The sequence below is a fragment of the Saccostrea echinata genome, unplaced genomic scaffold (genome assembly GCF_033153115.1).
Source record: "Saccostrea echinata isolate AGI-Se365-2 ecotype Australia unplaced genomic scaffold, CSIRO_AGI_Sech_v1 ptg000006l, whole genome shotgun sequence".
Taxonomy (NCBI): Eukaryota; Metazoa; Mollusca; class Bivalvia; order Ostreida; family Ostreidae; genus Saccostrea; species Saccostrea echinata.
The window spans coordinates 9,348,619-9,364,573 of NW_026889755.1; the positions used below are offsets into that span (position 1 = coordinate 9,348,619).

General features: G+C 30.9%; 1 protein-coding gene across 1 annotated transcript; it reads right to left on the reverse strand.

Moving 5' to 3' along the window:
* Positions 1 to 2,253: 2,253 nt before the first annotated feature.
* On the reverse strand, positions 2,254 to 15,558 carry LOC133180253 (uncharacterized). Its single transcript, XM_061314796.1, has 16 exons — positions 15,350 to 15,558; positions 14,560 to 14,801; positions 14,051 to 14,162; positions 12,056 to 12,288; positions 10,678 to 10,812; positions 8,957 to 9,127; positions 8,229 to 8,365; positions 7,797 to 7,908; positions 7,610 to 7,690; positions 6,308 to 6,488; positions 6,056 to 6,142; positions 5,881 to 5,943; positions 5,562 to 5,619; positions 5,025 to 5,087; positions 3,279 to 3,460; positions 2,254 to 3,019 (listed from the first exon to the last, which is right to left on the reverse strand). The coding sequence occupies exons 1-16, from the start codon at positions 15,522 to 15,524 to the stop codon at positions 2,466 to 2,468; spliced, it is 2,586 nt and encodes an 861-aa protein (XP_061170780.1). The 5' UTR covers positions 15,525 to 15,558; the 3' UTR covers positions 2,254 to 2,465.
* Positions 15,559 to 15,955: the final 397 nt, after the last annotated feature.

Consider the following 15,955-nt stretch of genomic DNA (forward strand, 5'->3'; position numbering starts at 1 on the left):
AAAGATGAAGTGAAAAGTAGGCCTATAACCAACTGCAATCTAAAACTTTTTAAAATAGTCTAATAACATCCTCTTTTCCTTCCCAGTGGCAAATGGGATAATAACATTAATTTTCATGTTCAAATTCAATTTATTCTCTCAAACCAATTATTGGTACATGAGGTTCTATGTACAATATATACAAAAAAATATACAAGATACAGGTGAAATGACGGAAACACATGTCAATATTGCAATAGATGTTGAATAATGGCTTAGATTAATCATTAACCAATCAGTGTACATGAATGAATCTAACATACGTAAGTCTCCACAGAAGTTTTGTTTAAATACCTTTTAAACATTTAAAAAAGATACAAAATCTATTGATGAAATGCAATTCTTTCTAGTATTTGAAAGCCAAAGAATGTGGAAATATTACAGGATGAATATGAAACAAAAACTATCATTTAATGCTGAACATTTATGAAAAGAAAGAAAAATTAATTTTTCAAGGGCAATAAATTTTCAAAAAATTGTATCATTGATAAAATGATGAAAATAGAACTTTAGTATAAAGACTCTAGCAAATGTGAACTCATTATATACCAAGACATATATATATATATATATATATATATATATATATATATATATATATATATATATATATATATATGAAAAAAAAAAACCCACATACAACTGGAAAATAGTGAACTATAAAACACTGTACACTATGAGGCAAATAATTTCAACTTACATATGAAATTTAAATTTGGTGAACAAGTCATTTAAATTGATTTAAAAATAACCTCCTTTTCTCCACACACAGCAAAAATAATTAAATAAATAAATAAATAAATAAATAAATAGAGGATATTCAATGTTTTGTAGATGAATATGGAATTTATTTCACGAGTGGGACAGGATTTTTTGATATTTTCACGAGTGCGAAGCACGAGTGAAAATATCAAAAAATCCTGTCTCACGAGTGAAATAAATTCCATATTCATCTACAAAACATTGAATTTTCTGTTTATTAGATTTTCGTTGATTTTCCCTTTGCCTCTGTCTTCTCTTAACACAGTGTAATAGCTTGACGTCATAGTTGAGCGGTTGAGACGTCATAGCTTAGCAGTTGTGAGATTGAAAAACATTACTTAACATGGATTTTAGCCACATATTTGGGAAGAAATGTGCAGTTTTAGCTCTACCAAGATGGTTAGTTACTATCTCTATCTTATGACAGGCCAGAAATTATTTTTTACTTGCTTTGATATCCTTTCACACTGTGAGAGAATATCATTTTGGTATCCTTTCACGCTGTGAGAGAATATCACTTTTATTCAATTAATAAATCACAGTATTTCACTGTTGAAAATGTAATAAATATGTATATAAATTGTTTCAAAGTCTGGACAACAATATTTAGTAATTACAAAATTAGGGCAGAAAAATAAACAAACAAACAAAAAAAACCTGAGAAAATGGTTCAATTAACGTTGAAGTAAAATTTGATCATTGCATTAGTAGAAAGACATAAACAAAGGTCCAGCTTCTTATCAACAAGCACACTAAAAAAAAGTCCAGTAAACAGCAGTTAATTACAAATATCCATTATAAAAAAAATGGCAATAACTTTCATAAAAATGATATAATGCCCAATTACATTTGGCTGCATGTGTATTCTTTTTAGCACCTTGGTGGAAAGAAACTTTAAGTAAAACACTAATTCATTTAAAACACTAAATGTCTTGCACATATATATATAAATATTTACATTTAGTATTTTTTCCTATGAACTCCATTGAAAATTTAAAACATTCAACCCCCTATAACACACAAGAAACCTTGTCACAGGGAAGCAGAATACATATTAGTAACCACAAGCATTTCAGTACACCAGAACACCAAAACATATATTGTTTTGGCTCAATTCATTTAAGAAATGAATTTAATTTTTGAAGATTCATGAGGACATGAACTACGACGCTTCACGCCAGCATATTTCATGAAGCACGTTAGCGCTTCCTGATAAATATGCCGGCATGAAGAGTTGTAGTTCATGTGCCTCATGAATCTTCAAAATTAAATTCATTTCTTATATTTACATTATTTTTTCCACAATTTACGCAATTCAACTGTCATTTTTAAAGCAAAACAGTTTGCACTATAGTTTTGACGTCAAGTACGTTATTATGACGTAACAATGGAGATATTCATGCTCATCCATGGTAGTTCATGAGAAAATGAACAGTATTTGAATTTGCGAAGAATCTTAAGGAAAAATATTTGTAAATGTAAATATTAAACAATAAATACCTAATTCATTAAAAAAAAAAACCTAATCTAATATTCCAAAAATATAACAACTGTACCAGGTACATGGAGAAAAAAAAAGAGACAGATAGACATGATGATTATGGTACACCCTCAAAATAACTTTGTGGAGTTGCTTAGGGTTGGTTGAAATAACAATAATGATTTCATTCAGTGTCACTCTCATCAGATTCAGACAAGTCAGATACTTCACCAAATATACAATCTATATCAACAAAATCTGTCTGCAGAGGCATGTCAATGAAGGAATGAATTTGACTCTCAGCGCTTTTGGCAGAAAACTCAGACAATGATAATAAATATCTGATCCACAGTTCTTCTGCCTTCAGCTTAAACATCATAAGCATGTGTTTACGCCCAATTTGATATCTATCTTCTTGTTTAGATTCAACTATAAGATTTAATAATTTTTGGTTGGTATCATCAATATATTTAAGCAAAGCTTTAATTTCTGTATTTGTCATGTGTTCCTGTTCCATTGCATGTTGGTGGAGAGAGTAAGCCTGGCAAGCCTTAATTTTGCCATCATCTAGGATGGCTGTAATTTCCAAATCTTTGTAAATTGCAGCAGTTGGTATGCTGACTTCAGCAAAAGAAAAACTTTCACTGAAGTTGCTATTAAATTCTTTGAGACACTTCTTTATTCTCTCACTGTTGGAGGACAACTGCTTAGAAATTCTTTTTGTCATTTCTTGTCCATCTGTCCAAATTATATAAGAACATTAGAAAATTAGAAGTTGCATTCATGCTCAATTGCATACACAAATTACTAAAATTATGTAAAACACTGAAATAATTACAAAAACAAATTAAGGAAAATCATCTTATTAGGGTTTAAATGGTTGGGAGTCAAAACTCATCTTTACATATACATTAATTTTGAGATATTGATGTTAGAGATAAAGATGTTAAACTGTATTTAGCAATGAATAAAAGAAAGATAAACATTTTTTTTTTACCGAAATATTTCTTCAGCAAGGACAGAATGTACTGCCTTTCATTGGCAAACATTTGCAGTTTTTTAAGATGCCCATGTCTTAATTTATTTTTCGCAGACTCAGAAAGTTCTTCTTTCCTGGCATCCAAACTTTGAACATCTAATTGTAAAGTTTTCTTTGCTTTTTTCAATTCACTTTCTGTTCTGCAAAAGAATAAATAAAAAAATCTAAACATCAACAGTTTTAAAATTTATTACAAGCAAAAGATAAATCTTATCAACATGCTGTTTATTCTGCTATTTGGTGTCATAACAGTATTTCACTTGAGGTTCACGTCAAATCATGGCTGACGCAAAATAATTCCTGAATCTTCCCTTCTGATTCGGGCATTTTAACACGAGACTGGAGCTGAATTTTTTTATGAGATGAAAAACAACATGTAAACTTCCTGTATTGACTAGATTCATTATAATTTAGGGCGTGCTGATTTTTCTATATACTGAATTTGAGTGGGGAGTGATTAGGTCCTGGACTTGATTTTCAAGCACCTGCTCGACTTCGACCGAAACAAACTTGCATGCCTTGCTGGATGCCTGTGTATTTTTTGGTACTAAAATCTTTATAAAGAATTGTTTTACAAGATCTGAAAAGGAAACTTCTCAAAAGTTTGTTTTCAATTAATACCACCTACTCAAATTTGCGCATTTTTGGTAAGAATATATAGCAAAATTTAATACTGTTGTGCAACCGTGTTCCTTTACTAGTCACTTTTGTTAAAATTCAGATCCTTTTCAAAAAGTTTATATAGCTATGTTAAAAAAATATATGCAAAATTAAGCTTTAAAAGGGGTTATAAACGTCTTTTCTCAAACTTTACTAGTTAAACCTTGTTATCTCAACTTGCCATGATTCCGATCAAACTTTAAAATGTATTCCAAGAATTAGAAAAAATGAAGTTAAAACATCAAGAAAAAGTGGTTGAACTTGAGACTGCCATTTCTCTGAAAATGATAATGTTTCTTTGATAACATGAAACTAAACCATAAAACTATTCAAATGGCCATGGACAGCAATTAAGTAATAAATTAAAATTACATTTTACTTAATTCTGAGAACAAGGGCACTGCAAAACATAGCATCCCCTTGCAAGGAGCATTTCTATAAATTAAGGCAGCACTAAACATCAATCCAAATGCAAATTATGTCACTTCCATTTCCCACAAAGGATAAACTAACCCACATACATGCGTTACTACATTCCCTTCCAACTCCGTTGTAAGAGGCTAATAAGAGCACTGCTAAGTGGAACATCTTGCAAACAAGCACATTCCTTATATGTACAGTGCAATAATACAAATAGCATTGATCCTCATATAAATAATTAGTTTTATGACATGTAAGCTCACAGGTCCACTCAATAGAGTGTTGATAAGGTGAATTTAACAATTAATAAATATGAAAAATCTAACAGTAAAGAGGTTTTTTGTAACCATATGCAAGGGACATGGAACAATTCTATGTAGTTTAATACAGCTACTGCAAAACTATTGTTAATTTCCCCAATGCATACCAGAATAACCACTTTGTAGTAAACCAGCTGAATTAAGAAAAAATCTTTTTAATTATATCAGCTAGAATTTAGGATTTCTATTAGGAGAAACATTTTCAATGAGTAACTGAATGGAAAAAGGTAGATGATCAGTATCCAAAAGACAGTCCAGTACTCAGTTACTTGTGGATATCACTAATACTTACACACAAACTTACTTTTGAATATGGCCTTTCAATAGTATTTTTTCATCCTCATCAAGGGAATCAGCCAACATTGTCCTGCAAATAATATAAATATCAAAATGTTTCATATCAAAATATATCTGAAATGAATACATGCAGATGCAAAGAAAAATATATTTTATTAATTTCAAATACATTCGAACCTTGTTATAATATTATGAGAGATATCAAAGATTCATGATATCAGGGTTAAAATACTTAAAGAATAATTGGTAAGGATTTCCAAATCACCTCCACATATCCAAGGTATTTAAGATATCAGTGTTTGAGATACCAAAGTTTAACTGTATATCTATAGCTTGTAAATAATTTCAATCCATTAATAACATTTAGTTCCCAATTAATCTTATACAATTTGATAAAGATTATTCAACTTTAAAAAGTCTAAATAAATTCTTTAAACTACTAGCTACCACAAAACAATTATACTTTCCATTTGATTAACCAAAAAAAAAATATTATTATCTATTAGAAATAACCATTTGAAGTCTTTGAAGTAATTCTACTTACCTCTGTGTAACAATCTGATTGGAAAGCCAACAGTATCTTTCATCTGGTGTTAAGGTGACTGTAAGAAATTGACAATGAATATAGCATTAACTGGTTATACGAGTACATATGGGAAGTGTAAAAATACATGCATGCATGGTTCTAATGAGTCATGAAAAGACAAAAAAAAAAAGAAAAAAAAAGAAGGATTTCATGATAATCAGGAAAATTCTGTTTCAAAGAAATAAATATGTTACATCTGTAAATAGCAATATACAATTTTACTCGATATAAAGAAAAAACAACTCTAAGCTCATTACTCAGTAGCATTCAATCTTACCAGAAACCTGTCTTCCACTTCTCGATAACTCTTTCCAGAGTAAAAACCATTCTGAGGAACTACCTTCAACAGATAAACATTTTTGATTTAGTGAAGTAAATTCATTGATAGCCTCTCCATGCTTCATCCTAATTATTTTTTTTACCTTATCAAATTTCATAAATTTATAGCATACCATCATGTTTGGCTTCAACAGCAGTGTACACATCTCTGGTTTCTTGTATTTTTTTGGCTTTCTCCAGCATGGCCTTCAATCGTTCGCCTTAAAGTTATTTCAAAATTCAAATTATAAAACAACAAATATCAGTGTATCAAATAATAAAAATATGTTTACTAATAAATAAATCATACAGGAATTCTATAAATCTAATAATCTACCTCCAAAAATGGATAAGTTAAAGATATTGTCATGTAAAAAGAAATGTACCCAATTTTTCTTTTATTCTATTAGAATAATGTTCAAGTGCATCCACAATCAAATGTTGTCTATTTGAAACAGTCATTTCTTTTGTGATGGAACTGAATTTTCTGAGGTAGGACCACAATCTCTCTACACCTTCTCCATCATTTAGTCCAGTTCCTTCAACAAACCTCTGCCCATATTCAAGCTGAAAAAAGTTTTGGATCAATATATTACATTTTATTTGGCAAAATTTACTTTTTGGCTTTCAAAACAAAGACAAGTCTGGATATGAACATATTTAATTTAAATTGGGGATGATTCTAACTAGAAATTGTTATGCTGTAATCAATAGGGTCTGAATTTAAAGACAAAAAACTTAAAGAATTTAACATATTATCAACATATTTTGGAAATTGATATGCCAGTTAATTCACTTTGTTGACTGGTTTCCACTGTAGGGCATTCATCATCAAAACAATTAAGAAATTTAAGAATGAAAAAATTGCAGCTGACATTCTCACAAACAAGTTAAAAATAGGGTAGATTTTTACACTTGCAGATTTCATTTAAATCATATCAATAAATCTGTTTCACAATTTCAACTATTTCATTCACTCCAGTAATCACCTATGCCCCCTTAAACTTGCTATTTCCAATTTAAAAAAAATAATGCCAATTCTCCCAAACACTTAATTCAAAAAATATTCTTTTACAATAAGATATTACACAATAATTGAGAACTATATGTGTCGTAACACCATCAGTGCCCCCGCAGGTAGCCAAAATTTCAATTGCCGTACTGATTAGAAATTGTGAGTTTTTAAAGAAATATAAATCTTTTCTAAGTACAATGGGGATAACTGTCAAAAATCACCAGACCAGGACCAAATTCGAACTTGACCTGTATTTTCTGGTAAAATATCTTCACATCTAGGCAATTTCTACCTTATACATACATCCTTCCAAAAGTTAGTGAGGGGAAAGTGAGAATTTCCTATGTTTGGCTAAGTTCAAGAGGGATAACTCCGTCAAAAATCATCAGACCACGACCAAATTCAAACTTGACGCATTTCTATGATGTATCCATATGTCAAATTTGAATTGAATGTGTGCAACTGTTGCCAAGATAATGAACGGAAAGTCAATGATGACGGAATGACAGAACAGGTTAACACTATATGTTCCCGACCATTTTATGGGGGATGCATTAGAACTAAATGCCGAAGAATTCCAATGCCTTCACAGTGTGCTAAACGATTAAATTTAGGCAGCTGCATTTGAAAACAATCAGCATACTTTTATATTATAAATTTTAATAAAGCATACCTGGCATGCCATATTATGTGCATAACTGTGAAAAACTGGCACAACAAACTTGAAATATGCCTGTAGGTCTTTGTTTTCTTTCTGTTTGACAAAAAAATGAAGTAACAATAAATAAAAACAGAGTTTTAATGAGACAGTTAGGTCAAAAATATTTCTAAATCTATATACTGATTTTTATTATTTATACCTGCAAGTGTCTCTTTAGGCTACATGCTATGTCATACATAATAGTTCCTGGTCTTTCATCCTGCTCAGAATTGTCAACCAAGTGTTGTAGGAGGTGCACTGAATATGCCAATCTAAATAAATTCAGTAGAATCTAATCATACTGTAACTTGTAGTACATTATTCAAATGAAATTTCATGACTTGTCAACAACTATTTACATATGTACACATTTAGTATTTTAAAGAACTGACAAATTTTCAAAAAAAAGAAAAAAAGAAAAAAAAAGGAACTAGTCTTTTTTCAATCACTGAACAAAGAACATTATGTACTACCTCTATATATAACCATACTTTTCCTATTTCCATTAATTGTTGCAGATTATAAAGTATATGATCTCATATCAATACACTCAAATATATGAAGTCCGTTTTTTTTTTTTAAAATTAATTACCTTTCACCATGTTTCAGATTTAAAAAAATCTGTGGGATATCATGTTGGCACACAGAACCAAATAAACCAGTGATATCTAATTTATCAGTCTTCTTTTTAGAACGGATGATATTTCCTGCTTGAAAATCTGAGCAATTCTGAAACATAACAAGAACACATTAAAAAAAAGTTGCTGCATTTTCATTCTAACTGCATACCTGAAACACTCTTTATGTCTAACAATGATGCAAGCTGTGTATATGATGTAAGATTGGAAATCACATGACAAAAACAATCCAGACTTTTGATAGCAACATAGCTAGCCAAGGGATTGTGAGCAAAGTAGCAGATTAGAAACCCTTGGCTAATAAAGATGTTGCAATGCATTATATGCATGATATTTCCTGCATACAATAGCCAGCAAGTTACATGTATTCATACTATGAAATTGAATCAAACTGACAATTACGATTTTATATGCATCACTATGAATTTGGTAATACTGATTCAAGAACAATAAAGATTGATATCACTAATACTAAATCACAGTTTTCTATAAATATGTATGTCATATTTTTTGGGAAAGATATGCCATTTCAGAAACCCAAAATATAAACATTTATCTTAATATAACAATCAAATCAACAACATTCCTCTATAAACTCATTTACTTTTTTTGCCTTTTCTAATTATGCTAATTAATTGATACAGCCTTATGTGAACCTTCTTCAATAAAATAAAACACTTACAATACTTTGCTTTTTGGTATCTAGACCATAAGTTGACACAAATGCGTCAACTTTGTCTTGGTCCATGAAAAATCTTTCTTTTCTTCTGGGTATGCCACTTCCCTCTCCTGATGATTTCTTATGTACAAGACCAAAGTTACCATCCAAGGAAAGTATTTTAGTTACTTCACTCTGAAAATTTATATTGTTAATATAAATACACCTTTTCATTATACTTACATTTTTTCCCCAAAGATCTGTTTAGATATATTTACATTTCCAAATATTTATCCTTAAGTTTCTTTGCAAATTAGAAGATTGTTCATTTTCCCATGAACTACTGTGGATGAGCATGAATATCTCCAATGTTACATCATAATACCATACTTGATGTCAAAACTATAGTGCAAACTGTTTGGCTTTAAAAATGACAGTTGAATAGCGTAATTTATGGCGACACATCAGAAAAATAATGTAAATATAAGAAATGAATTTGATTTTTGAAAATTCATGAGGTACATGAACTACAACACTTTACGCCAGCATATTTATCACGAAGCGCTGATGCACTTTATGAACTATGCCAGCATAAAGTGTTGGCGTCATAATTCATGTCCTCATAAATCTTTAAAAATTAAATTCATTTCTTAAATAAAGACAATTTATGATACTCTTAGACCTAGATATCTCATCATAAAAAAATGATTGCATTACAACATGTAAAATTTTAATTTGTATAGTAAAACTTACATTATCAAAACTGACAAGTGCCAGACTGATTGAAACAGATGGATTAGAGGGTCCAGTGGCTGATTTACTGAGAATTTAGTGTTTAGTGATTTATCATTAGAGATGCCCGATATTGAAATTTGCAGACTGGAAGTATACCATACTTCAGCATAAATTTTATGTAAAATTTTAGCCAATGTTAAATACACAATGCACACAAAAATCTTCATATCAAAGCAGTGTTTCACACCTCTATCATGTGGACAATTAATTCACTCCTCTGTCCACTGACAGTTATACAGTGAATGCTGCATTTCATTTCCGGAATTTTGCATAGCATTGCTGACATTTATTTTTTTCATTTCTGGGATTTTTGCAGGGTTTGTGAAAGTTCACAACACTTCCATGTGCCTCAGGAAAAAAAATCTTATTTTCCCTTTATTAATAGCTATGCAAAACTCATTATTTAGATTTTAATGATTTATTCATCATCTATTCTTAAATATTTTTTTATAAGTAAAATCTTCAATCCTGCTTTCATTTCCGAAAAGTACTACATGAAAAATGTTGGAGATGAAAACTTTAAAATGTCGGAAATGAAAAGTTGAAAATTTTAAAAAAAATTCCAGAAATGAAATGCAGCCTCAGTGAAACTTGTAAAACCTGGATGCTGTATACTCTGAAATCTTGCAAATACAAAAATGTGAATACATTCACATTTTTTTTCTAATAATCTTTGTTAAAATAAGCAATGAGTAAATGTCACTTTTCAAGTGTAGATCTTATGCAAATATCTTACATGATCGAAGAAAAACTGGTTTACCCATACTAAAAAAGTCAAGATACTATATTTCAAACAATTTTCATCAATATACATGAAATATATACCCATATCTCCCATTGAAGTTACTGGTAGATATTTCAGTTTACTTTAAAAAAAAAAAGGCTCAATCTGATATTGGAAAAGAAGTAACAGGTATCAAGATTCACTTTTATCATTTTTACACACATACCTCACTACAGATAGGGCATTCATTGGTACTTTCAATATGGTTCTCTTCATACATCTCTCTATTGTTAAACTGAGATCTATGGAAACGATATTCATTGAAAGAATCCCCAACAAGACTTTTGTATATATCTTTCACCTGTAGGTACAGAAACAAAATATTTAAGCTTTTTGCAATAAAAATATACATTTCAAAAGATAACTGGTTTTATTGATGCTGAAAATACTGTTCTTCAATAAACTGCTGCTTGATAAACTACAGTAAAACACGCTTATAGTGAACACGCTTATAATGAATTGAAACTTATAGCAAAGTGATTTTCATTTCCCATCAGACTTTAAAATATATTGTAAACTTAACAGATAAAACGAATTAGGCTTATAGCGAAGCAAAATCGCCTGTCCCTGGCACTTCATTATAAGCATGTTTTACTGTACTACAAAGGCAAAGATATATAGCACATCCATATATAATGTAAAATTGATTAATTTCACGGGGATTTATTTATTATAGTTTTCATGACATGAAGAGACTCAAGAATTCATAAATGTACACCCCCAACCCCAACCCCCCCCAACCCCCCAAAAATATTGAATTTCAATATTGCAGCATTAAAATAATGTTTCCTCTTTAATCACAAAATAAAATCTCTTTCAACAAGTAATGACTTTTCCTAGCCATAAAATTTTATCCCATGAAAATTAGTGATTTAACAGTATACAATTAATTGTATTCCAATTATATTTTGTTGTATTTAAATGACAATTTACTCAGATGTCATTCAGTTTCTGTCATCTTGATATAAATATTATTTCAGAATTTAATCATCATGCTAAAATAAAATTTATATGAATTGAACGATTCCCTTCAGGTCAAGTTTCTTTGATTAAATATGACTCAAAAGTATATTCTTCAGTCTAATTTGAATTGCCTACTGTGACCTTTACCTTTAATGAAGATTTTAAACTCAACAAGGCAGTGCATGCATCTCATTGTGACATGTCCATTGAATAAGATAAAGATGTGAATTAAGATATAGATCCGATTGGTTGTCTGAAACTTTTACTCCTCTCAAAAACTTCCCTAAGCCCACACTGACGCTGGCATAAAAAGCTCTTTCAAGTGTTATACCAGTAATTATTTCTTTTCTTTTCTTTTTTTAAACAAATTCCACTTCCCTCTTTTATCAATATTGCAATAAATAATGATACAAAGAAGACAACTGAGCAACATAATCATTACTACAATGCATCTCCTATCAGTCCTCTCTTAAATAGGATCTTCTATAAAGCAGTTGAGGTAAAGTTAATATATATATATATAGAGAGAGAGAGAGAGAGAGAGAGAGAGAGAGATATGTATATATAACAATAACAATTACCTCATCAGGTCGCACCATAACAGGAAATCCATTTTGAGATTGAATGATGGCATCACAGAAGGATTTTAAAGATAAATGCCCCTCAAGCTGAAGGACCACAGCCAATTCCATCAATTTAAAATCAAATGCAACACGGGGAGTTTCAGGAGAAGATGGCCAAAGTCTGTACCTGACCAAAGTGATAGACTCCTTCTCACACTTGCAAAATTGCATATTTATCTTATGTTGATGTCCTGAAATTCAATTAGAACCAATAAAAATGTTATTTTCAGGGTTATTCTTTTTTTTTAATAATTGCTTGAATAATTTCATATTGTTTACAAATTTGCCAAGGAAAACTGTTAATGAGAGTGAAATTCATTATAACAAATAAACTATATACATATGGAGGCTCAAAAACCTAAAATACTACCATTTGTGTCTGCATGTTTTTCAAATTTCTTAATCTTGATGACTTTTACTTTTAAAACATTGGTACATAATATGTTTCATATAAGATCTTTGATTTAAATTTTGAACCCTTCTTTTGTGGCCCTTTCCTAGCTCTGAGGGTCAAGACATATCAAATAAACTTTAATCTGCAGTAGATGGGGATGCTAACATACAATGACACTTATAAATTTCATTTGAGACAGAATACACTTAACTTGCTAAAAGATTTAAGCTTTATTTATATGCAAATATTTGTACAAACTATTCTATGCCTGTCCTAGCCCAAGGAGTCATGACTTGATCAAAATTTAATTTTTTGTTAGGGTCTGGAACTAACCCTCATTCACTGTAATGAACTACAGGTAATGTTAGCAAGTTCACAAAGTAATGCCCCCTGGTGCAATATTTTTAAAATGCCTATTTGTAATCAATTTTTGCATGTGTGTCCTTGATCTTGCCAAATTGTCCTTGATTAAAAAAAGAAAAAAGGACATGATTTTAGGTTTCAAGTATTCGTTGAGTGAAAGATGGACATCCAATTTTTTTCCATTAGAAAATACACACATCATAAATTTTACAATTATTCTGCCAGTGACCTTGAACTTGCCAGAATGAACTTGGAGCAAGATCAAGACACAACTGCAGGCATAAAAAAAATCTTTGTACCATGTATAAGGTTTCAGTGAATCTACATTACAAAGTACAGCTTGGAAAAGATTGCATATACAGACAGATGGCCAAGGTGATTACTATATCCCCACCCACCCACCTTTATTTGAGGGGGGGGGGTATAAACAGCTTAAAGAAGGGACAATTAGCTCTCTAAAACCAATTCTCATTTACTCAGGAAACGATTCAATTTTGTACAAAATTTTAACATCTCACAATTGTGAATGTTAATTTAACACATTTGAGGTGTGTGCGTTTCTTTTTTTTCTTTTTTTTTTTTTTTAATTGACAAAAGTACCTCCCCTTAATCTGAAGTGGGCATTTAAAAACAAAAAAATATGCTTTTTCAGTCTTTCTTACATTCAACTGCAAAAAATAAGAAAAAAAATTAAAAAATTTAAAAAAAACATTTGGAGACATAGATTATAAACTACAACAAGAGGCCCATGGGCCACAGCGCTCACCTGAGTAGTTTTTTCCCCTGCTGTTATTCACCTGATTTCCCCCCTTTTAATACCTATTGTGGCCCCGCCCTACCCCAAGGGGTCATGATTTGAATAATTTAGAATCTACACAACCCCAGGATGCTTCCACTTAAGTTTCAGCTTTTCTGGCCCAGTGGTTCTTAAGAAGATTTTTTAATGACCCCACCCTATTTTTGTTTTTTCTTGATTATCTCACCTTGTTAGGGGGCTTGGCCCTTTATTTTAACAATTTAAACTTCCCTTCACCCAAGGATGTTTTGTAATAATTTTGGTTAAAACTGGCCCAGTGGTTCTTGAGAAGAAGTTGAAAATGTGAAAAGTTTACAGACGGACGGACGGACAACGGGTGATCAGAAAAGCTCACTTGAGCTTTCAGCTCAGGTGAGCTAACAATTAGAAATGTGGTTACCTGATAGGCTTATCACAGCAAGGATTTTGGTGTAGGTGGTGGGACATTCCTTATGATCTTCCCTTCCAATGCATGTTTCTGATGAATTCTCATATGGGACATACATATCATTCTTAAAAAGACAAAGGAAATTCAAAAAATGCATATAAACCAGAAGGGATATTTATAAACTTTAATTTTGTAATTTTTGTATTAAAGTAACGTTCATTTTAAGGAAGTTCATATAATTGTGAAAAAAAAATTAAAAAAAAAAGTAAATAAGGCCAAAAATTTGTTTGTTTGCCCTCTCCCAACCGAGGATAAAAAAAATTGGGTAGGTAGGTAGGGGCAAATATTCTTTTAGTCAAAAACACCTGCAAATGTGAAGTTAAAATAGTTATTAATGAATAAAAAAAAAATTTGTTTCCTGGAGGTCAAAAAATTTTTGAATCAGGCTGTTTTTAGTCAGACGGTCGGAAGAGGGCAAACAAACAATTCTTTTTAAAGATGACCAGCTGATTATTATTTACTTTCCAAACACATGGCTTGTGAAAAAGCACTACACTGTGGAGTTTTGTGCAGCATGTTTCACAGTAGTATGCTGTTGGACCACAGTCTGGACAGTAGATAATATGCATCGTCTCCTTGCCACAAAAACAACATTCCCATGTTGATGGGCACATTTCCTCAATTCTAGCCCTTAGCATTGAAGGCTGTACTGTTTCCCATCCTTCTCGTTCTTTAGTTTTTCTGGATACATAAGTCCTTACATCTATTTTTCAAAATAAAATTAATAAAATATTCTAAAGTTTGTAATACATAACAAATTGGTTCACATGCTTATCTCTGATAACTTTGTTGCTTTTCCTTTCTTGTTATTTTTTTACTAAGAGATTAGACGGTCTTGGAGGACCCATGATAGACAATGAGCAACAGATTTAAAGTAAACCAGAGAACTGTAATCCCTAAATCTCAATCGAGTCTGACACCTTGGTCCTGATGTTTGTCAGGAAAGGTTTCACAATTTTTTCCCACTTTATTCCCATGAAAAATTTTGACCTCATATTGTTGACCCACCCTTCACCCAAGAGGTCTTGGCTTAAGTGGTCTGAATCCACATAAGATGGGGATGCTTCAGTATCAACATGAAAACACTGGTCTTGATTTTTATAGAGGAATTTAGACAGTTCATAATCATTATATACATGTATTACCATGAAAAACTTGATTCTCGTTCTGGAAGTAAAAAAGAAATGTGGTGGTTATATTTAAAGTCCTTATTGCTATGAGGATGCATGTAAAATTAATTCATACAATTACCTTCCTGAACAACTGAAGTTGATGGCTGATCCAACAGTTCCTCTGTGGCAATTTTCTTTGGTTTCTTGGAACCTGAACATTTTGGCTCAGACTTCACAAATTCAATTTCTTTTCCCTCTTCCTTGTATTTAATTACTTTAATTTTTTGTGAATATTTTTTACTTCTAAGTGGCATCTTTGCTTTTAAGTGGCATATCTGAACAATAAAAATGAAAAATACCAACATGTAATTCTGGACATAATACACTCAATATTGACCAAAGCTTATCAACATATGACAATGATTTCAAATAATTATTTGACCTTGACATAGCCACTGCTTCACTATCTGATCCTCAGAATGTAACCAAGCTGTAGAGAATGTTAATATGTAAATGTTAACATAAATCAAAAAAAAAAAAAAATTATGTCTAAATAATACCTTATCTTAAAATATGGGATCTAGCTATCAATACATAATAGTGATGAACATGGGCATAAGAAAGGGGGGAGGGGCCTGTGTCCCCCCAACAATTTTTTTTTTGCAGACATAATGATATAGAATATTATAGAAAACAAAGCTACTATATTTTGTATAAATATGCTCGTGTCCCCACAATAAACAAG

Bases quoted from the DNA above. Each gene is read 5' to 3' on its own strand.
- LOC133180253 (XM_061314796.1), bottom strand. From the start codon at position 15,524: ATGCCACTTAGAAGTAAAAAATATTCACAAAAAATTAAAGTAATTAAA. The intron at 6,489-7,609 runs GTATGCTTTATT...AACTTTTTTCAG, and splicing joins CACATAATATGGCATGCCAG to CTTGAATATGGGCAGAGGTT. The intron at 5,944-6,055 runs GTATGCTATAAA...TATCTGTTGAAG, and splicing joins TGTTGAAGCCAAACATGATG to GTAGTTCCTCAGAATGGTTT.